Source organism: Leguminivora glycinivorella, chromosome 26 (assembly GCF_023078275.1).
Source record: "Leguminivora glycinivorella isolate SPB_JAAS2020 chromosome 26, LegGlyc_1.1, whole genome shotgun sequence".
In the NCBI taxonomy this organism is placed as follows: domain Eukaryota; kingdom Metazoa; phylum Arthropoda; class Insecta; order Lepidoptera; family Tortricidae; genus Leguminivora; species Leguminivora glycinivorella.
The window spans coordinates 4,564,535-4,589,503 of NC_062996.1; the positions used below are offsets into that span (position 1 = coordinate 4,564,535).

General features: G+C 36.9%; 1 protein-coding gene and 4 long non-coding RNA genes across 7 annotated transcripts in view; all 5 read left to right on the forward strand.

Moving 5' to 3' along the window:
- LOC125239646 overlaps nt 1–24,561 on the forward strand; it is a 37,606-nt gene extending 13,045 nt beyond the window's left edge. For all 3 annotated transcript variants that reach the window (XM_048147291.1, XM_048147292.1, XM_048147290.1), the window contains exon 2: nt 24,004–24,561. In XM_048147291.1, coding sequence (XP_048003248.1) covers nt 24,062–24,523 — 462 coding nt within the window. In that variant the 5' untranslated portion in view covers nt 24,004–24,061 and the 3' untranslated portion in view covers nt 24,524–24,561. The remainder of the gene's footprint in view (nt 1–24,003) is intronic.
- LOC125239649 lies at nt 743–1,622 on the forward strand. Its single transcript, XR_007178548.1, has 3 exons — nt 743–801; nt 1,100–1,202; nt 1,501–1,622. It is a non-coding gene; the product is annotated as an uncharacterized LOC125239649 (long non-coding RNA).
- On the forward strand, nt 1,896–4,329 carry LOC125239647. The gene is made up of 3 exons (XR_007178546.1): nt 1,896–1,943; nt 2,408–2,491; nt 4,166–4,329. It is a non-coding gene; the product is annotated as an uncharacterized LOC125239647 (long non-coding RNA).
- Nucleotides 12,319–13,198, forward strand: LOC125239650. Its single transcript, XR_007178549.1, has 3 exons — nt 12,319–12,377; nt 12,676–12,778; nt 13,077–13,198. It is a non-coding gene; the product is annotated as an uncharacterized LOC125239650 (long non-coding RNA).
- Nucleotides 13,472–15,905, forward strand: LOC125239648. The gene is made up of 3 exons (XR_007178547.1): nt 13,472–13,519; nt 13,984–14,067; nt 15,742–15,905. It is a non-coding gene; the product is annotated as an uncharacterized LOC125239648 (long non-coding RNA).
- Nucleotides 24,562–24,969: the final 408 nt, after the last annotated feature.

Consider the following 24,969-nt stretch of genomic DNA (forward strand, 5'->3'; position numbering starts at 1 on the left):
GCATATTCACTGAATTTGAACTAACTTACATTATTTTCTTTTCATAAATCCGTAATGTATCCAACCTAACCTCAAATTAGCCGGCTTTTGTTTCGCACCGTAGTAACCCTCATATTTCTCTTCGTGTGATAATAAGACGTCACTAAAAATCACACGTGCTCCTACACTATCAATTACACTCATTGTTTGAAGCTACATAACACTGTAATTTCAGTGAAATCGGTTTTCTAAAAATTTTTAATAATCTCGCGCTTCGAGTTTCGTAAAGAACTGTCATTGTCATACTTAGCCGTTTTTTTTTTCTTTAGCTCATTATTAATTACGTGATCTACAACTAGAATTATTTAAATATTCGCTTTATTTTAATCTGCTTAAACAATACGACAGGCAATTCTGCGCCGACGCCGGTCATGAACCGTCCATATTCGCCATTTTGTCATTTAGCAAACTAAGAAAATGCAAACAAAACATTATTTGCCCTAAACACGCGTTACTTCTAAATAATTTTGTCGACAAAGTGAGCCTGTTTTATCAAATTGAACTCTGAACTGCAATTGCAATGTAATTTTCCGTTAGCGAAAGTGAGGTTACGAAATTGACATGACATTATTGTTGAAAAAAAAAACGTGAATGCAATGGACATGTGTTTTGTTGTGTTTCTCATCAAGATAATAGAAGAATTTAGTGCTCATACTCATGATCTAATGAGCAAACAGCCCATGCAAAGGATGTCTTATCGGGCTATGCCTCAATTGATAAAGTGAACTAATTGCCTACTTCAAAAGCAGTTTTGCATGAAAGGTAAGCTTTTGTTTTATTATTTGATGTGTTTTCAAACAAGTCGTCGTTTTCGAAACCCAGCAGAACATACTTGCGAACTACAACGACTAGACCGAATATATTGGTGAAATGTTGCTTATTTCATTGTTCTGTCGTCAGATAAGTTAATGATAATAAATTTCCCCACGTTACTCGTACTTTCTGACTTTCACATTGCCTAAGAGGATCTTAAATATTCTAAATGTACGTGAAATAGTCCTAACTGTCAAAATATATTTGCTACTTTCAATGAGGTTTATATGGTTGTTTGATTTTTCAGTCAACATCTAATTGGAATTTACAATGCCCGATATTTCTACACATCTGCCACAAATTTTATGGAAAACAATATTTATGGAAACTGAACATACCTTGGTTAAACGGTAAGCATTAAAATTATATCTTTGACTAATTTATTTGATCTAGGCTACCTAACTGTACTTGGAACTTGTAATGTTGTTTCCGTTCCAACCAATAAAATTTCTTTGGATTATGGAAAGCAATATTTGTGGGACCTCAAATGAATGTCATGGCATTTAAAAATAGGCATTGAATCTTGTCCAAACTTTAATTTTGTATTTTTGTATACTTAAATAAAATTATGTAGACTAAAAATCCAGACTTAGCATAAATTTTGTTTGTGTTACAATGAGTTTAAATAGTGTATGTATCAATTTTCAGTATATGAAATGGGTTATCATCCTCGAAGAACATCAACCAGCTGTCGGCAATGTGCAGGTGGACTGAGGAATTTTCCGGTGTGTCTTTTTATGGACTGTACTCCGTCTCAGCACAATTCCCAAGTAAGTACAAAAATTATCGCCACCAAAGGCTACTTTTAGACTTGATTAACCCTACTCAGTGAGTAAAACGACTCGGCAAGAAATTTTACATTAGTTAGAAACATGGATATGGTTGTTCTTTCTTTTTTTTTCTTAACCATGAATGGCCTAGATAAACATAAACAATCTTAATGATACGTATTTATAAATAAAATTCCTTAAACATACATATACCCTTTTTTAACTAATCTTTCAATATGTACAATTTCAGGTTTTACCCGAGAGGCCACGCTTCAGGTTGGACCGTCTTTCATATATCTACTGACTTCATATAAATGAAAGGTACTTATGTTTTATTATAATAACACGTTCTAATTATTAAATTTAAAAGTGAACAGCTCATGGCATCATTATCTAGAAAATTGAAGTGAAGCGTAAAGCAAAACGGCGAGGCATGAGCGACCGGATAAAAATCAAACTTAACTGACTCATCATCATTTTATTGGCTAAACAAACTTATTACTAACTCATTTATGTCCTAACTCGTGTAGATATGCACTGCAAGGCAGGGGTTCTCAAACTTTTTTATTTTTAATTTCCTTTTTGTAAATTTTGCTGTATGCATTGTTTTTTCTGACACAATATTTCTCACGGGCGTGTCTTAGTTCCAAAATTAAGCGACGCGCCCCCGTGAGTAGATAAGTGAAATAATATTGTTCCTATTTGGCAGAACCCCACTCTAAAACTAAACCCTTTTCTTACGCTATCCACATGAACATTTCTAATGTCTGACTATTTCCTTTCAGTCTCGCTGATCTGCACTACCAGCTCGTTCAACGTTACTGAACAACAAAGTAATCCGACAATCAGACTGGACCCGGTCACGTTAGGTAAGTTTACATACCTACTGCATACTACATACATACTATTTCTGAACCTCAGTAAAATATAGTTTTATAGTAGTAATGGTGCTTATTATCTACGAGTATGCCTACTTAACAGGAAAATTACAAATTTCAATCAATTTTCATGAAATTCATTAAGCAATTGTGACAATGATCAAGCAGTAGTGGAGTAAGGGTATGGCGAGGTACGACCTCCCAGATGCTGGTAATGCTAATATTTCGTAGGATATGTTTGACATGGTTGTAATGAAGTACAGTATGTTGGCATACTCCTGACTTGTGTAATATTGTATAAAAGCTGTGTACACAATCTACCGAACATAATGATTGTATGGTTTTACACTTACTATTTTAGACTAGCCTACAGCTTATCATGTGAGATAACGAACTCATGTCATATGAAGCTATTGAAAATCTTGTTTATACATACATACTTATTTGTATTACTACAGTAAAAATATATACGTATAGAAAGTTGAAATTCGTACAGTGGATTTAATTTATTGAAATAATTAGCAGATATAGACTACGGTGACCTCTCACCATCAAGAGGGACGTATGCTTGTTTACTACGGATGTAATATGAAAATGTGTGATGACTTATAAGCTAATGAACTTAAATTAGTCCTAATAGATTAATACCTATATCCTAACAGACAGACATTTGTTCTCATAGTGAAAATATTCAGTATAAAAACTTTGTCAATTTATTGTATGATGTATGAAATCCTGTAAGCCAATATGTAGATTATAGAGTTACAACTGAAATGCAAACAAGCCATCCATCGAAGGATGTACTTGTCATAGTACCACATGCGTGTAGCTATTCAGTATTCATAGAAAAATGGCGGGACGCCCCATATAATATTGTACTTCAGCGCGACAATAAATAATCGCGCCCCCATAACGATTAGACTAAAGCCTATCTTCTTGTACTAGGTCTTAAATCTAGGGCTTAGGTATCCTAGGTTACCTGAGATAATATAATCTTACATCTAGATTATGATAACGACCTACTTACTGTCCTAACTAGTGTTATCCTGCCTATAAATGAAATTCTGTATAACAGACGCCTTCTAGGAATATGTATATCATCAGAGTGTTCATAGACTATATAAGACAGCATCGAAGCTATCCGATCTCCAATGTGGAGCGCAAACGCGATGTATAGCTTTCAAAATAGCCCTGAAGATGGCAGAACCTGCTATGAAAATGTACTAGACATATAGAGAACTATTTGTTTTAACATGAAATTCTATTGCTTTGCATATAGTTCCCACACTTATGTTTCCAATTTCGGTCACTAGATGGCAAACTCTTCTAAAGTGCTACAGCTCCGCGCCTTCTTTTATTTTAGGTACATGAATATTTTTTCTATAAGTACCTAGTATTTTACGTACTAGCCCCGCCTATACAACAGCCATAAAACATACATTAAGACACAGAATAAATAATAGTACTTCGCATAGGCGCAAAGGAACGTCAAGATGTGCCAATGCCACCAATTGCTACGTAGCAACGCAACCCGAATGGTGCTGAAATCACCGTAAAATCGGGACGACGTTTAGTTCAACCCCTACGATTATGAGCTAATTTCCTAGAAATAGATTTTGTCTAAGTTTACTACGCTACTTTAATTTTATTATTTTATTTTTACAGATACCAGAGGAAGACGAAAATATAATTGATTCTGTACTGATGCATAACTTCGCTCGGAACGCGGCAAGAATTAACAATGGAAGAAAATACTACAGACTTGTTTATTAACGATAAAGTTATTTTAGTTTTTATGAAATAGCGATTGAATAAAAATATTAGGTATATGAGTTTTATTTAGAGATGAAATAAGTCAAGAAATACAGCACACCCACTCGTTTTCACAACAACAAATGTAGCCTGGTAAGGCTATTATTTATTTGTAAACCTTGGTATCCAAGATGTGTTCTATAGAGCACATCTTAGATCCCTTGGGCACGGAACCAAATGTAACCTAAACCTCCGCTCACCTTACTTATTTACTTACTTACTTGACTAAACATACTTATAACTAACCCCCCTTTAAATATACCCCGTAAATTTGGCCTTGTGATCGTCTAGCGTGAATAAGTAGAACCCTTCGATGTGATCCGCGATAACCTAGATCCTTTAATGAGTATCAGCTGTATTTTAGACTTATATTTAAATTTTTATTTATTTATATTTTAAAGAAGAATAAAGGTTATTGTAGTATAATAATATAGTGTTATAGAAGAGTATTTTATCAGATTTAGGCCTAGAAAGTTATATGTGAGAAAATTAATGACGTAATGAAGAAAATCTTAGAATAGAAGTTAGTGAGTGAAACATACATGAAATAAATATTAAAAAATATTTTGGTAATCATCCGCTACGCCTTATTAGTGGTCCCGGCTTGGGCAAGGGCTTGCGATACGGTATGGGACCCCTGTCCTGATCAAACCACTTTATCAGGATCCTAAGCAAGTAAGCCTGAAGGGCTATCTATCTACAAACTAACCCCATTTTTTATTTTGTTTCTTTTTCCCTAGCTAAACCCCCCTTTTCCCCAATACTGCTAATAGACCATAACTTCTCGATCTTTCTAATGTTTTATCGAAACACCGAGCAGTCGCTAACTTTTATAAGAACTAAGTAAGTCAAACTTTTCTAAGCTTTTGACTTTCCATCAGTGGACGGCGCTCGCATGCCACTGGGCCCTATAACAAACCTATGCTTTTTATTCCAAAGAATAGTTTGTTTCCCTAACCATCTTGATAGAGTTTACCTTTAAAACCAGTTAGCAACACTAAGTGTCCCGCAGCCACACCGAAAAATCAGAAATTGCTACCACAATTATTAATTTCACTCAAATAAATTAAGTAATAAGAGTTTTTATAAATTACCAGTTTTACCACATATTTTAAGATAGTAAACACCACATTTAAAGTCCATTAAAACCATATAAATACACGCCTATCAATTATACTTCAAAACCAATCGTAAAACAACCCTAATTTCATAGAAATAGTGTGTGACGCTACCCTAATCCTATTGTTTTCCCTACTCTAACATATCTGAAACACAGACCCTCACTTACCATAGATCTTGTGTTCAGAATATGTACAAGTGTATCCCTACTAGAACTGTACAGTTCAGCCAGCGAAGCTGAGATAGGCAACCTATAGGCTTGTGTTCTGATCCCCCCCTCTGCTTTTGCCCGCGGGCTAGGGTAGCAGAGAGTAGATCGCCCTATCCGTGTATATATCCAGTATTCTAGGACACACCAGTACCAGCCACATGGGAGACCCAACTGCGATCAAACTTTACTTAGATATGGATCAATCACAACCGAAATCCCCAGCGACCAACGCCAGCATGGACTAGAGCACCGAGTAAATAAATATATATATATATAGGACCCCAGCCTCAAATACTGCCGACTTCAGTGAGCAAGGATTACTCCTAATGCCTTTCGTCAATCGTGAAAGTCCTCACTTCCATCTAACAGTTGGACTCTTTGAGACCGGTGAGAAAATACGCTTTTGTAAGTATAGAAAAGCGTCCAAGCCCTCCACTTGGAACAAAAAGACCCCTAAACGCCTCTTATTTGACACCGTAAGGGAAGAAGCGCCTAGCCGGACAACAGTCTGTCACAAACAATGATCTGGCTTATAACTTTCACAAAATAACCCCATAGAAAATTACTAAATTCAATTTTACTGACCAACTAAACAAACGAGTGAAGTTTCCTTTACGTGCTATAATCTAAGCTTAGTTTTGCAAGAATTACTCCCTACAAAACCAAACACAGACTTATCTCCAAGCACCAGCCATACATCGACCCAGTCTTTGTATTGCTTGACGGCACTCATGAAACAAAGCACAGAAAACTTCACTATACACATCAATTTAAATGTAACACTACACTATAAATAGAACACTAAAATAACCCCACAACTGACAGTAAAGCAATTCCACCACAGGTCTAAATTCAACTGTACGACGATATTGTCCCCGCACAATCAAACAGAGACACAATTTCAAAGTTTACAATCACTTAGAATAATTTCCAAGTAAAAACAAACAGAGAAATAATAGCAGAACAACTTCACTCACCAGTAACACACGAAAGCCAGAGACACTGTTAGTCTTGTAGATATTTTAAGAATGACGCGCGTCGGCTCGCTCCGACCCTTTTATAGATTCTATCTCCGACTTCCGACTTCCGACATCCGACTTCCGACTTCTGACATTCGACTTCCGACTTCTGACATCCGACTTCCGACTTCTGACATTCGACTTCCGACTTCTGACATCGGACTTCCGACTTCTGACATCGGACTTCCGACTAGATGGCTACTCAATCGTGTGCTTTGTTTACTAAGTCTTATGCCCTATGCATTAGAGTTCACGATTAACACACGGATGTTTGCTTATCAACACGTGCCGAGTACACGTGTTTTAGAGAGAGACAGAGCTATTGATATTGATACCTATGTAGTCCAATAGTGGAGCGATTCGCAAATATTTTTACGTAAATATTATTTTGTGGAACATTCTTATTTATTTTGTAAGTAATTTCGCAATGAAATATTTTATCTGTTACTAAATGTTACATTGAATGATATATTCAGGAAGTATAATAATCAATATTAGTCATTATTACCTCTCTGACTCGTAATTGGAACCAAGACATAATATCGGAACGCTATGCAGTTGACAACTGTCAGTGTCAGTATTTCGTCCATGTGAACGTAGTTTGTTGATAAATACGTTTTTCCAACCTGTTTTGCACCAAATAATAGTGAATTTTATGAGTGAAGACGTGACTAAACATGTGATAAACCATCAAAGATATTATTTGTTAAAATATTCAATGAAATCCCGAAGGAAATATGCACCAAAAAGTTGGTCAAGGAAAAGTTGATTCGCCGTAAGTTTTATATGTAATAACGAATCAATTTCCTCGTCATAGACGCTTGTTCTGTTACAACTCGCCCCCAGATTGGATTTCTTTTACAAAATACAAAGTGGTTTGTAAAAAAATCCAATCTCACTTAGCAAAAGAAGCAATAAAAATGAATAAAAGAAAAATATCTCTAGATCAGTCGGAAATATCCCCCATTTCTAATCGTGTAGTGTGTATTCCAATACTATGCAACTGCTAGCGACTCAGTTTTGAAATCAGCTCATCAGAATCTCGACAATGAACCATGATAACCCCTTTCTCAGAGTCCACGCATCGCCAGGGATACCAGGTTGTGAATCTGATAGGTCCTACTAACCCGTTCTTGCTAGCTCGTTCCCCGGTCGCGGCGAATATTCATTCCATCCACACTGTTGGACCGGAATAATTATCGTAATAATTTCAACGAGTTCACAATAACTTCCCACGCAATTACGAAGAAACCTTTAGAGCTCTCATTATAAGTCCAGAGCCTTCAATCTCCATTGTCGGAACTCAAACCAATTTCTCTACCTAATCACTCCAGCCACATGTTTTGGCGCATGTCTCATACTTGAATAAAATATACTGACTTAAGATCTGTTTGGATGTGTTTTTTTTTTATAAAACAAACCTTAAATGACATAAGCATGTACCTCAACTTGGTACCATATCATGATCAAATGAAGAAATGATTTGATGATACTAAACTCCACATATTGGAAAACATAACAAGGAAACAATTATTGAAAAGAGCCTCGTTCTCACTAGACGATATCGGCCCTTAAATATGTCGATTGTCAAATACATCCCATTCAAGATGAGGTGTGTGGTTTTCGTATGGGTCTTATTACCTTGTGTAGTAGTAATCATAAAAAACTACCCTTGAAATGGGTCGAATCCATTGGATTTTAACCTAACCAATAAGAATTTTATGACTAATGTGTTCCCAAAATTCCCCCCCTTTGTTCCCGCAAATTCCGACCAAACTAGTTTTGACTACTTTCCAGCGCTGTCTGTCTATATCAATCCAATCATTCCATAAAAGAATACATTCAAGACACACTTTCATATCTTACATCCGTCATATCCAGCCATTCAATCTATCAAACATACATCTATAAGCATTCATCACCTCTAACTTATACACAATACACATACACTCGTTCATTCCTCCTCAATTACGCTTTCATTCGATTGTTTACAGAAAGCCAACGCTTTTAAAAGTAATCAAAATAAATAATAAAAATGAAAATAAAATTCTATAATAACTTCAATAATTTACGTATCCCATTTTACTCCACTCTACCCTGACTCGAAGGCAAAGAAAATTTCAATTTATTTATGATAGGTTTCATTTTATACGTCTATATTTCATTTTTACAAAGTATTTATTAACCGCAAGAAATTTGACAATGTGTGAAAATTGTTTGATGCACATACTAAAAATAAAATGTTCGTACGAAGAAAATGTTACATTTTATGTTCACATTTTAATTAGAGTCAATTACTGTAAGGACACTACCCTACTTTCAATTTTCCTGTCTTTGTTTTTTTTTTTCCTGCAGTTCATAATGCAAAATTGATAGCATAAAATGCAAAAATTTAATAAAAGTAAGTACAGTCAGCTAAAAAATTAGTGGCCCTCTCTACTCCGATCTTTGTAGAACAAAATACTGACCGAGTTATGCTTAGAAACGAGGATCTGCACTGGTGATTACCGATATTGTACAGTATACCACCCTATATAATGTAAAAAAATGATAACGCATAAATAATAAATATCACTGCTAACTGTAATAACTAAAATGAAAAATTGTTTATCCACCACTCTGAATTTTCTAATGTCTACCCCAGGTAGACTAGATACTATATGTCCACTTATTGTTATATTAAAAGAATCCAACCATACAATGAATGTTCAATACATTCTCCATACAAAATAAAGATAAAAAAAAAAATTGTTGTCCACATAATGAACCGACATCTTTATCTAGATAATTAAAAAAATCCGTATTATAGATTTACAACCACCATACACCATTTTATAATCCTAGGAACAAAACTACTAAGTGACAGAGAGACTATACGATGTGCTAGCCAATAACGCCCTTTACCACACAGATCACTATAGAAATAAAATTAATTTCAGACAAAATTTTGACTTCTACCACCCCTATAATAATAACACTGAATCCCAATAAAATTTACAAGAATTCATAACACATTTCAAATAATGATAATGATGATGATGATAAGAAAGAAAAATAATAATGTTCCACATAAGTATGCCGCAATAAAAGAAAACTTTTTACTAAAAGGTCATTGACTTGTAACCAATGTACTCATAGAATTTACATTACACATCATGTAATGTTCATAATAAACGCATAATACAATTTTGCAAAAAAAAGTAATTGCAGTTTTGAAGTGGTTTTCATATTTTCAATTTTTTCCCGCAAAATATGATGTATCATCAATTTTGATTTGGTTTTGATATTTTTTTGTAAAATATAATGTAACATCAAATTTGATGTGATTTTGATAAAATATATTCCCTTTTTTTTTTCAAACTATCTGCAAAATTTTATTTTGGTTTTAATTGCCTTATGATAAAATACAAAATGATGTCATAAGTAGGTTCAAAATACTTTTATTTGATTGGATAATAATATAACAAAATAATGAATTTTTCTTGAAACGAGCTTAAAACTTGTATTGTCCTATTCTATGTCTTCAATATTGTATAACATGCCCCGAAAGTTTTGTAACCTCAGACAATCCATTCCTTCTTCATGGCATTCGCAGCTGCAGCAAACTTAGCAAATTGTTAACAAACACGACAATGGGTTGAGGAACTTGGTCAAAGGTGTCTCTCTTCCTTTTTTCTCCTTCATACTTGGCTAGTTCTATGATGGGTTCTCGAGTAGCTAATGATGATGGTTAAATCCTGCTGGCCTCCTGGTAATATTTCAAGATCTTCCTAACTATTCTCTTCTCAGTCGGTGTAATAGCCCAGGACACCATGAAATCTCTTCCGAAAACACGCTGCAGACTTGATCACAATCAGCATAACCGCAAGATCCAGTCATTCATTCCTGAATACAGCAAAACTAATCAATATTTTCTTCATCTCCAAAGTCGACTCCTTATTTGTACAATCAATGGCAAGTTTTTGAGGATTACAACCTACTTCCAGTTTTCCAAAAATATCTTTCACTTGAATTGTAAATAATGAAATACCACATTAGTAACATTAACTACTCTCTAAAACTTGTTGTAAAAACCACCTTCATTCAATTTTAAAATTATTTCCAAAAAAAAAGTAATTTTTATTTTTATTTTTGAAAATAATAAACAAAACAAAGTCGTAAATATAAAACAAAATAAAATGGTATTTCAAAATAAAACTACAAAAAGTGAAGCAAAAGTAAGATTCGAACCCACCATCGCATGAACCTTCCCATACATTAATCCACCCCTAAACTACCTGAGCCACGAATGAGTTAAGGAACCGGTCGAATTTAGCCATCAAATAACTAACGGACGAAGGTATTTTATAAATTCCCAATTATTTTATGTAAAGTTTAAGTTTACTTGAAACATTTTGTTTTACTTAATTCACGAACATGAAATAATATGTAATGAATACTCTTATCACAAATTAAAACTTTTCTAAGTTACAAAACACATTTGAAATCTAAAATAATCAATATTGTTGAAATTTGAAGTGTTTTCAGCGCACTATTTCCGTAAAATTGTATGTAATAAGAAGGAATAATATGTAATAAAATGTCATATACAATCAGTTTCTAAAAACCATACCAAAACAATCACCGGTTCGACTAAATACTAGGTAATATTTGTTTGTATCTGTACTCACTTGCTTTGTGCATTTTTCTTGCAGAATTTTAAACACTGATCACCACTATTCACCATTGCACTTTACTGATGCTATATAATAATTATTTTAAACACTTCCTTCTCACACACAAAATGCATTTTTCCTTTTGAACAATCGTCAAACACAATTTTCGATCGTAACCAATATGTTACGGCGACACTCACTTTTGTCCCTTGCGACGGCGAGATAATGCTACAAACCACTTGTACGGATAAAACAAATGCATATTCACTGAATTTGAACTAACTTACATTATTTTCTTTTCATAAATCCGTAATGTATCCAACCTAACCTCAAATTAGCCGGCTTTTGTTTCGCACCGTAGTAACCCTCATATTTCTCTTCGTGTGATAATAAGACGTCACTAAAAATCACACGTGCTCCTACACTATCAATTACACTCATTGTTTGAAGCTACATAACACTGTAATTTCAGTGAAATCGGTTTTCTAAAAATTTTTAATAATCTCGCGCTTCGAGTTTCGTAAAGAACTGTCATTGTCATACTTAGCCGTTTTTTTTTTCTTTAGCTCATTATTAATTACGTGATCTACAACTAGAATTATTTAAATATTCGCTTTATTTTAATCTGCTTAAACAATACGACAGGCAATTCTGCGCCGACGCCGGTCATGAACCGTCCATATTCGCCATTTTGTCATTTAGCAAACTAAGAAAATGCAAACAAAACATTATTTGCCCTAAACACGCGTTACTTCTAAATAATTTTGTCGACAAAGTGAGCCTGTTTTATCAAATTGAACTCTGAACTGCAATTGCAATGTAATTTTCCGTTAGCGAAAGTGAGGTTACGAAATTGACATGACATTATTGTTGAAAAAAAAAAAACGTGAATGCAATGGACATGTGTTTTGTTGTGTTTCTCATCAAGATAATAGAAGAATTTAGTGCTCATACTCATGATCTAATGAGCAAACAGCCCATGCAAAGGATGTCTTATCGGGCTATGCCTCAATTGATAAAGTGAACTAATTGCCTACTTCAAAAGCAGTTTTGCATGAAAGGTAAGCTTTTGTTTTATTATTTGATGTGTTTTCAAACAAGTCGTCGTTTTCGAAACCCAGCAGAACATACTTGCGAACTACAACGACTAGACCGAATATATTGGTGAAATGTTGCTTATTTCATTGTTCTGTCGTCAGATAAGTTAATGATAATAAATTTCCCCACGTTACTCGTACTTTCTGACTTTCACATTGCCTAAGAGGATCTTAAATATTCTAAATGTACGTGAAATAGTCCTAACTGTCAAAATATATTTGCTACTTTCAATGAGGTTTATATGGTTGTTTGATTTTTCAGTCAACATCTAATTGGAATTTACAATGCCCGATATTTCTACACATCTGCCACAAATTTTATGGAAAACAATATTTATGGAAACTGAACATACCTTGGTTAAACGGTAAGCATTAAAATTATATCTTTGACTAATTTATTTGATCTAGGCTACCTAACTGTACTTGGAACTTGTAATGTTGTTTCCGTTCCAACCAATAAAATTTCTTTGGATTATGGAAAGCAATATTTGTGGGACCTCAAATGAATGTCATGGCATTTAAAAATAGGCATTGAATCTTGTCCAAACTTTAATTTTGTATTTTTGTATACTTAAATAAAATTATGTAGACTAAAAATCCAGACTTAGCATAAATTTTGTTTGTGTTACAATGAGTTTAAATAGTGTATGTATCAATTTTCAGTATATGAAATGGGTTATCATCCTCGAAGAACATCAACCAGCTGTCGGCAATGTGCAGGTGGACTGAGGAATTTTCCGGTGTGTCTTTTTATGGACTGTACTCCGTCTCAGCACAATTCCCAAGTAAGTACAAAAATTATCGCCACCAAAGGCTACTTTTAGACTTGATTAACCCTACTCAGTGAGTAAAACGACTCGGCAAGAAATTTTACATTAGTTAGAAACATGGATATGGTTGTTCTTTCTTTTTTTTTCTTAACCATGAATGGCCTAGATAAACATAAACAATCTTAATGATACGTATTTATAAATAAAATTCCTTAAACATACATATACCCTTTTTTAACTAATCTTTCAATATGTACAATTTCAGGTTTTACCCGAGAGGCCACGCTTCAGGTTGGACCGTCTTTCATATATCTACTGACTTCATATAAATGAAAGGTACTTATGTTTTATTATAATAACACGTTCTAATTATTAAATTTAAAAGTGAACAGCTCATGGCATCATTATCTAGAAAATTGAAGTGAAGCGTAAAGCAAAACGGCGAGGCATGAGCGACCGGATAAAAATCAAACTTAACTGACTCATCATCATTTTATTGGCTAAACAAACTTATTACTAACTCATTTATGTCCTAACTCGTGTAGATATGCACTGCAAGGCAGGGGTTCTCAAACTTTTTTATTTTTAATTTCCTTTTTGTAAATTTTGCTGTATGCATTGTTTTTTCTGACACAATATTTCTCACGGGCGTGTCTTAGTTCCAAAATTAAGCGACGCGCCCCCGTGAGTAGATAAGTGAAATAATATTGTTCCTATTTGGCAGAACCCCACTCTAAAACTAAACCCTTTTCTTACGCTATCCACATGAACATTTCTAATGTCTGACTATTTCCTTTCAGTCTCGCTGATCTGCACTACCAGCTCGTTCAACGTTACTGAACAACAAAGTAATCCGACAATCAGACTGGACCCGGTCACGTTAGGTAAGTTTACATACCTACTGCATACTACATACATACTATTTCTGAACCTCAGTAAAATATAGTTTTATAGTAGTAATGGTGCTTATTATCTACGAGTATGCCTACTTAACAGGAAAATTACAAATTTCAATCAATTTTCATGAAATTCATTAAGCAATTGTGACAATGATCAAGCAGTAGTGGAGTAAGGGTATGGCGAGGTACGACCTCCCAGATGCTGGTAATGCTAATATTTCGTAGGATATGTTTGACATGGTTGTAATGAAGTACAGTATGTTGGCATACTCCTGACTTGTGTAATATTGTATAAAAGCTGTGTACACAATCTACCGAACATAATGATTGTATGGTTTTACACTTACTATTTTAGACTAGCCTACAGCTTATCATGTGAGATAACGAACTCATGTCATATGAAGCTATTGAAAATCTTGTTTATACATACATACTTATTTGTATTACTACAGTAAAAATATATACGTATAGAAAGTTGAAATTCGTACAGTGGATTTAATTTATTGAAATAATTAGCAGATATAGACTACGGTGACCTCTCACCATCAAGAGGGACGTATGCTTGTTTACTACGGATGTAATATGAAAATGTGTGATGACTTATAAGCTAATGAACTTAAATTAGTCCTAATAGATTAATACCTATATCCTAACAGACAGACATTTGTTCTCATAGTGAAAATATTCAGTATAAAAACTTTGTCAATTTATTGTATGATGTATGAAATCCTGTAAGCCAATATGTAGATTATAGAGTTACAACTGAAATGCAAACAAGCCATCCATCGAAGGATGTACTTGTCATAGTACCACATGCGTGTAGCTATTCAGTATTCATAGAAAAATGGCGGGACGCCCCATATAATATTGTACTTCAGCGCGACAATAAATAATCGCGCCCCCATAACGATTAGACTAAAGCCTATCTTCTTGTACTAGGTCTTAAATCTAGGGCTTAGGTATCCTAGGTTACCTGAGATAATATAATCTTACATCTAGATTATGATAACGACCTACTTACTGTCCTAACTAGTGTTATCCTGCCTATAAATGAAATTCTGTATAACAGACGCCTTCTAGGAATATGTATATCATCAGAGTGTTCATAGACTATATAAGACAGCATCGAAGCTATCCGATCTCCAATGTGGAGCGCAAACGCGATGTATAGCTTTCAAAATAGCCCTGAAGATGGCAGAACCTGCTATGAAAATGTACTAGACATATAGAGAACTATTTGTTTTAACATGAAATTCTATTGCTTTGCATATAGTTCCCACACTTATGTTTCCAATTTCGGTCACTAGATGGCAAACTCTTCTAAAGTGCTACAGCTCCGCGCCTTCTTTTATTTTAGGTACATGAATATTTTTTCTATAAGTACCTAGTATTTTACGTACTAGCCCCGCCTATACAACAGCCATAAAACATACATTAAGACACAGAATAAATAATAGTACTTCGCATAGGCGCAAAGGAACGTCAAGATGTGCCAATGCCACCAATTGCTACGTAGCAACGCAACCCGAATGGTGCTGAAATCACCGTAAAATCGGGACGACGTTTAGTTCAACCCCTACGATTATGAGCTAATTTCCTAGAAATAGATTTTGTCTAAGTTTACTACGCTACTTTAATTTTATTATTTTATTTTTACAGATACCAGAGGAAGACGAAAATATAATTGATTCTGTACTGATGCATAACTTCGCTCGGAACGCGGCAAGAATTAACAATGGAAGAAAATACTACAGACTTGTTTATTAACGATAAAGTTATTTTAGTTTTTATGAAATAGCGATTGAATAAAAATATTAGGTATATGAGTTTTATTTAGAGATGAAATAAGTCAAGAAATACAGCACACCCACTCGTTTTCACAACAACAAATGTAGCCTGGTAAGGCTATTATTTATTTGTAAACCTTGGTATCCAAGATGTGTTCTATAGAGCACATCTTAGATCCCTTGGGCACGGAACCAAATGTAACCTAAACCTCCGCTCACCTTACTTATTTACTTACTTACTTGACTAAACATACTTATAACTAACCCCCTTTAAATATACCCCGTAAATTTGGCCTTGTGATCGTCTAGCGTGAATAAGTAGAACCCTTCGATGTGATCCGCGATAACCTAGATCCTTTAATGAGTATCAGCTGTATTTTAGACTTATATTTAAATTTTTATTTATTTATATTTTAAAGAAGAATAAAGGTTATTGTAGTATAATAATATAGTGTTATAGAAGAGTATTTTATCAGATTTAGGCCTAGAAAGTTATATGTGAGAAAATTAATGACGTAATGAAGAAAATCTTAGAATAGAAGTTAGTGAGTGAAACATACATGAAATAAATATTAAAAAATATTTTGGTAATCATCCGCTACGCCTTATTAGTGGTCCCGGCTTGGGCAAGGGCTTGCGATACGGTATGGGACCCCTGTCCTGATCAAACCACTTTATCAGGATCCTAAGCAAGTAAGCCTGAAGGGCTATCTATCTACAAACTAACCCCATTTTTTATTTTGTTTCTTTTTCCCTAGCTAAACCCCCCTTTTCCCCAATACTGCTAATAGACCATAACTTCTCGATCTTTCTAATGTTTTATCGAAACACCGAGCAGTCGCTAACTTTTATAAGAACTAAGTAAGTCAAACTTTTCTAAGCTTTTGACTTTCCATCAGTGGACGGCGCTCGCATGCCACTGGGCCCTATAACAAACCTATGCTTTTTATTCCAAAGAATAGTTTGTTTCCCTAACCATCTTGATAGAGTTTACCTTTAAAACCAGTTAGCAACACTAAGTGTCCCGCAGCCACACCGAAAAATCAGAAATTGCTACCACAATTATTAATTTCACTCAAATAAATTAAGTAATAAGAGTTTTTATAAATTACCAGTTTTACCACATATTTTAAGATAGTAAACACCACATTTAAAGTCCATTAAAACCATATAAATACACGCCTATCAATTATACTTCAAAACCAATCGTAAAACAACCCTAATTTCATAGAAATAGTGTGTGACGCTACCCTAATCCTATTGTTTTCCCTACTCTAACATATCTGAAACACAGACCCTCACTTACCATAGATCTTGTGTTCAGAATATGTACAAGTGTATCCCTACTAGAACTGTACAGTTCAGCCAGCGAAGCTGAGATAGGCAACCTATAGGCTTGTGTTCTGATCCCCCCCTCTGCTTTTGCCCGCGGGCTAGGGTAGCAGAGAGTAGATCGCCCTATCCGTGTATATATCCAGTATTCTAGGACACACCAGTACCAGCCACATGGGAGACCCAACTGCGATCAAACTTTACTTAGATATGGATCAATCACAACCGAAATCCCCAGCGACCAACGCCAGCATGGACTAGAGCACCGAGTAAATAAATATATATATATATAGGACCCCAGCCTCAAATACTGCCGACTTCAGTGAGCAAGGATTACTCCTAATGCCTTTCGTCAATCGTGAAAGTCCTCACTTCCATCTAACAGTTGGACTCTTTGAGACCGGTGAGAAAATACGCTTTTGTAAGTATAGAAAAGCGTCCAAGCCCTCCACTTGGAACAAAAAGACCCCTAAACGCCTCTTATTTGACACCGTAAGGGAAGAAGCGCCTAGCCGGACAACAGTCTGTCACAAACAATGATCTGGCTTATAACTTTCACAAAATAACCCCATAGAAAATTACTAAATTCAATTTTACTGACCAACTAAACAAACGAGTGAAGTTTCCTTTACGTGCTATAATCTAAGCTTAGTTTTGCAAGAATTACTCCCTACAAAACCAAACACAGACTTATCTCCAAGCACCAGCCATACATCGACCCAGTCTTTGTATTGCTTGACGGCACTCATGAAACAAAGCACAGAAAACTTCACTATACACATCAATTTAAATGTAACACTACACTATAAATAGAACACTAAAATAACCCCACAACTGACAGTAAAGCAATTCCACCACAGGTCTAAATTCAACTGTACGACGATATTGTCCCCGCACAATCAAACAGAGACACAATTTCAAAGTTTACAATCACTTAGAATAATTTCCAAGTAAAAACAAACAGAGAAATAATAGCAGAACAACTTCACTCACCAGTAACACACGAAAGCCAGAGACACTGTTAGTCTTGTAGATATTTTAAGAATGACGCGCGTCGGCTCGCTCCGACCCTTTTATAGATTCTATCTCCGACTTCCGACTTCCGACATCCGACTTCCGACTTCTGACATTCGACTTCCGACTTCTGACATCCGACTTCCGACTTCTGACATTCGACTTCCGACTTCTGACATCGGACTTCCGACTTCTGACATCGGACTTCCGACTAGATGGCTACTCAATCGTGTGCTTTGTTTACTAAGTCTTATGCCCTATGCATTAGAGTTCACGATTAACACACGGATGTTTGCTTATCAACACGTGCCGAGTACACGTGTTTTAGAGAGAGACAGAGCTATTGATATTGATACCTATGTAGTCCAATAGTGGAGCGATTCGCAAATATTTTTACGTAAATATTATTTTGTGGAACATTCTTATTTATTTTGTAAGTAATTTCGCAATGAAATATTTTATCTGTTACTAAATGTTACATTGAATGATATATTCAGGAAGTATAATAATCAATATTAGTCATTATTACCTCTCTGACTCGTAATTGGAACCAAGACATAATATCGGAACGCTATGCAGTTGACAACTGTCAGTGTCAGTATTTCGTCCATGTGAACGTAGTTTGTTGATAAATACGTTTTTCCAACCTGTTTTGCACCAAATAATAGTGAATTTTATGAGTGAAGACGTGACTAAACATGTGATAAACCATCAAAGATATTATTTGTTAAAATATTCAATGAAATCCCGAAGGAAATATGCACCAAAAAGTTGGTCAAGGAAAAGTTGATTCGCCGTAAGTTTTATATGTAATAACGAATCAATTTCCTCGTCATAGACGCTTGTTCTGTTACAACCCGTACATAGACACAAACGACCTTGACTTAATTAGGGTAGGTGGCAGATTGTCGAATTCGGATTACGAATATGATAAGGTTCATCCGATTCTACTAAGCAAAAATCATCGTATAACTAAATTGTTATTCGAATGTCAACACAAAGCTCTCATGCACTCCGGTCCCCAGCACTTGCTTTAGAATTGGTGAAAGCGGAGTTAGTGAATTTAAAACGAGCCTCTTTGGTTAACGTTTTTGACGCCAATAATTTTGTTAATACAATAAGAGGTAGTCAGAGAAATCACCTAAATTATCAAACATTAGATATGGACAGCGGGCCAAACGGTATGGTAAATTGGTCTCAGGATTTGATAGAAGACCAGTCACAAATGCCGAAGCGTTTTAATTTGGATGCTACTCATAGTATGTCTCCGAAGAACTCACTAAATCAGGCAGTTTCACCTGGGCGGCAGAATGTAAACATTGATGGTTTGGGGGCCAATACGGGTGATGTTTCGATAATGAGTAAATTGGCAGAGTCTGGTTTTAATGTATCGAACAATAACACACAAGTTAGTACTGAAGGGACTCCTAGGCCTGAAATTTGCGTTGACTTGGGTGCAGCTCAGTCGCTGGCGCGTCCGAGCCCTAGTAATAATAATAAAGGCACTCCTGAGATAACAAATAACCCGGAGGCGACGAGTGTTAGTGTCTCGAAACGTTACACACAAGACAGTTCTCGGCCTGAAAATAAAAAAAGGGTTGACGTGTTGACGACTCAATTGCAGTCGCAGCCGAGTTCTAGTAATAATGGCGGTCCACCTGAGACAAATACGCCTACGCGATCGTTTTCGTATGTCGCGCGGAGCGGAGGCGCGTTTAAAACTGGGTCAACTGATAAGGAAAACAGCTGGAGATTAGCGGAGTCGAAGAGATACCGGAACCAGTTTATAGGCGTGAAAGGGCAGGCGACAGATCCGTCGGGTAAATTTAAGGCGGCAGATATAAACGTTCCGATTTTTATTACGAATGTGGATAGTGGCGTTTCTACAGCTGATATTTCGGAATACCTAATGGAAAAAACGCAGGTGTCCGTTAACTTAGTGTCTATAAAAATGAGGCGGCAAACGGGATATAAAGCTTACAAAATGTTTATACCTAAAAGTAAGTTAAACACGTTTCTTGATGAGAACCTGTGGCCGGAGGACATTAGATGCCGTCGTTTCGTGGAAAATAAATTAAGGAAAGGATGTGGAACTCCTGAGGCAAATCAAAAAAGGACATAATCAAAAAAGGTCATAATTGTGTTATATGGATATAATAACAAAAATAGTAAGTTTTAATTGTAAGTCTGTTAAAAGATCTGTAGACGGAGTGAGGCAACTGTGTAAAACTGCGCACATAGTAGCTCTTCAAGAATCGTGGTTATTACCTCACGAAGAGAGCTTCATCGGAACGATAGACAAGGACTTTGAATTTATCAGCAAGTCTGCCGTTGATACATCGTTGGGAGTATTCCGAGGGCGTCCTTATGGCGGTGTTGCGTTAATGTGGCGGAAAGGTGTTTTTACGTCAGTCGCCAGTATTTCCTGTAAGAGTGATCGATTGGTGGCCATTAAAGTGTGCGCGGGAGACCGTAGTGCGTTGTTTTTCTCGGTATATATGCCTACAAATGGTATGGATAATTTACCGGAATTTACGGAGGTGCTAAGCGAGTTAAGTGCAATAATTGACAGTTGTGAAGTTGAATCTGTTTTTATGCTCGGTGATTTTAACGCGCATCCAAACGAGTTATTTTATAATGAATTAATAAGTTTTTGTGATGAGCGAAGGTGGCTCTGTGCCGATGTGGTTAAGCTGGTTTCGAATACTTACACGTTTGTCAGCGAAAGTCATGGTTCCAGGAGGTGGCTTGATCACTGTGTGGTAACAGAGGCGGCGTCGCAATGTATTACAGATATAAAGGTATGTCATGATGTATTTTGGTCAGATCACTTTCCGCTTGAAATTCAGTGTAGAATGGGTTGCCTAACTCCTAAAGTTGTTTATCAGGAAAACGTAGTAAACAAAGTAAGATGGGGCGAAAGAGACAATTTTCAAATTAGTACTTATCATACAGCATGTGAGGAGAACCTAAGACTCATTGAGTTTCCAGCGGAGTGTTCACAATGTGCAGATGTGATGTGCAATGATACTGAGCATAGACTAGTCATTGATAGACTGTACTGTTCTATTATTAAAATCTTAAGCCGGTCAGCTGAAATCAGTTATGATGCTAAAAGGTCACGTGCGGGGCGTAGGAAGATAATAGGATGGAATAGACATGTAAAGGAGGCGCACGGGCAGGCTAGACTTAGTTTTAAGAACTGGGTATCGCACGGAAGACCTAGATACGGTAATGTGTATGATAGGATGTGTGACACTAGAAGGCTCTTTAAGTCCAAGTTGAAATGGTGTCAGGATAACGAAGAGCAAATAAAGATGGATATATTAGCGACTCGGCACTCAACTAAGGACTTTAAGGGTTTCTGGAATCATACTAAGAGCCTGGGAACAGGGACATGCGTGCCTGCTAGTGTGGAAGGGCAATGTGAGCCTAAATGCATAGCTGAGCTCTTTAAAGAACATTTTAAGGTGAAGTCTCCTTTGGGTGTGAGGACAGCAGAGTCGTTCGATGCTGGGGCTGTGGTGGGAGGTGCTTACACTCTTGTGAGTCCCAAGCAAGTCGCTACGGTAATAAGAGACATGACTAAAGGTAAGTCACCTGGTCATGACGGCCTCAGTGTTGAGCACCTGCGGTTCGCGGGTGCGCATCTGCCCAGAGTGTTAGCAATGTTATACAACTTGTGTATTGGCCATAGTTACCTTCCTCAGGAGCTTATGAAAACCATAGTTGTTCCGATACCAAAGAACAGGACAGGTGATGCCTCCGACAAGAACAATTATCGGCCAATTTCGTTAGCGACGGTGGTGGCGAAGGTATTGGACCGTCTGCTTGATCTGCAATTTGCTCGTCATATACATTTGAATGAGGCGCAATTCGGTTTTAGGCCAGGACTGTCCACGGAAACGGCAATTTTGCGGCTTAAGCACACGGTTCAATATTATACTTCGCGAAGTACGCCAGTATACTCGTGTTTTTTGGACTTGTCGAAGGCGTTTGACCTTGTTTCGTACAATGTACTGTGGGATAAGCTCTTGAGGGAAACGTCTGCACCCAGAGAGTTAATCCACATCATGAAGTATTGGTATCAGAACCAGAATAACAGTGTAAGATGGGCTGGTGCATACTCAGAGGGGTACAGGTTGGAATGCGGAGTAAGACAAGGAGGTTTGACATCTCCGCGGCTTTTCAATCTGTACATTAACAACCTGATTGAGGAGCTCAGTGGCGCCGGCATTGGGTGCTCAATTGGTGGTAAAGTTATGAATAATATCAGCTACGCCGATGACATGGCTCTGCTGAGCCCGTCGATCGGAGGTCTTGAGATTCTGATTGGTATTTGTGAGAGGTACGCGGGGGCCCATGGTCTCAGATACAACTCAAAAAAAAAAAAAAGTGAGCTTCTTGTCTTTAAGGCCGGTTCTAAAAAACCGAAACACGTACCACCACTCAAACTTGGAGGAGCTGAGTTGAAAACTGTCACTCAGTTCAAGTATCTGGGACACTGGATTACCGAAGACCTCTCTGACGACTTGGACGTGGAACGGGAGCGTAGGGCATTGGCGGTGAGAAGCAACATGTTGGCACGCAGGTTTGTCCGTTGTACGAGGAGTGTCAAAATAACCCTTTTTAAGGCATTTTGTCAGTCTTTTTATACGTGCAGCCTGTGGGTCAAGTGTACGCAGAGATCTCTCAATGCCTTACGCATTCAGTATAATAACGGTTTCAGGGTGCTGTTGGGACTGTCTAGATTTTGTAGCGCATCGGGGATGTTTACCGAGGCCCGAGTGGATGGCTTTCACGCCATAATGCGCAAAAGAGTGGCCTCCATGATGCGCCGTGTTAGGGACAGCCCCAGCAGCCTTCTGAACACTATTATTGACGATTTCCATAGTCCAATAGTTGTTAAGTGGAATGCCATGCACATGGACAATACGAGTGCTAGTAAATTTTATTGAATTTTATTGAATTTATTATTGAATTGATATACATTAATAATATATATATTGATAATATTGTTGTTATATATTATTTATAAATTTAATATTGTATGCACTAACCCCTTAGTTTGTAAGTCCTACTAATAACATATGTGTCCATGTTTGCACGAAATAAAAATATTCATTCATTCATTCATTTATTCAATCAGGGAACGGTATTGGCCTATTGGGGGACGCGGTATCGCGAGGTCGATTTCACACCAATGTGTGACTTGCCGTCGTTTTGGTGGTCGTACCGTAACTCCAATCATGGGCAACCTACCCAAACAAAGACTTCAACCGGGCTCTCCCTTTTTAGAAGTCAATGTTGACTACGCGGGGCCTGTAATGATGGCCAATCGCAGAGGGCGTGGTTGTCGTCTCATAAAGGCCTACATTTGTATCTTTGTGTGCTGCAAAACCAAGGCCATACATATCGAGCTGGTGGGCGACCTGAGCACAGCTAACTTTATTGCCGCTCTCAAGAGGTTTATTGCTCGCAGAGGGAAACCTTTAGATATTTTTTGCGACAATGGCTCAAATTTTGTAGGCGCTGCTAATGAGCTCAAATCTTTTATTGCACAAAATGCTACTCACATTTCTGACGCTATAACCTCAGAATCAATAAATTTTCATTTTTTGCCTCCACATGCGCCACACTTCGGTGGATTACACGAAGCCGGTGTTCGCTCTATAAAACATCATTTACGCCGCGTACTAGGATCGGCTAATCTAGTTTATGAGGATTTGTATTCAACACTGACTTACATTGAGGCACTTTTAAATTCCCGACCCTTGACCCCACTTAGCTCGGACCAAAATGACTTATTGCCACTCACACCTGGCCACTTCATCATCGGGCGAAGTATGACGGCGATCCCAGAAGAAGACCTTACTTCACGCACCAGATTAGTGGACAGATACCAGAAGATTCAACAGCTTCGCCAGCACTTCTGGGCACGTTGGCAACTAGAATATATAAGTGAGCTTCAGATCCGAACTAAATGGAGGCAGTCGACGAACGGGCAACTAGAGATCGGGACCCTCGTCGTTATCAAAGATAAGCAACAACCTCCAATAAAATGGCTCCTAGGGAGAATACAACGAGTCTTCCCAGGGCGCGACGGCGTTACCAGAGTCGCAGAGATTCAAACTGCCACTGGATTGCTGCGCAGAGACTTTACCAAGATCTGCCCCTTACCCGTGGACACTACAGTTGAAGACGACACTTCAAGGTCCGCCGGCATGTCGCGTACCACTCCAACAGGGCGACCGCGGGGTGAGGTGACAGCGGGGAGCAGCCATCTTCGGGATGGACTTACTTACTAGCCACCGCGGCCATGACTCGGCTCTTTACATTTTTGTATATTTTTATAATTAAAATCATAGTAACAATTCTTTGGAGTTCATATTCAAGCATCCACAACCCGGATAGCCCCTCAACACAGGTATGTACAGTCACCGGCAAAAATAAGTAATTTTTGTACCTTGTCGCTTTTAATTATTTGACAACTTCGTATGACATTTCAAACAAGATGTTAATGTGACAAGGTATAGAAATCATCACTTATTTATGCCGGACTGTACATGGATTGCAAACATTAAAGTGTATTCGTTTATTCCCATTTGTCTCCGCAGGACACAAAAGGGAAAAGGATTATATGAAACTTTCCCATATGTCTGTGTCTAACAATACTAACTTCAAGAAGTCTATGTAGGTATTTAATTATTAATAACTAGGAAGAAAACAAGACCAATGTCTCACTAACAATAAG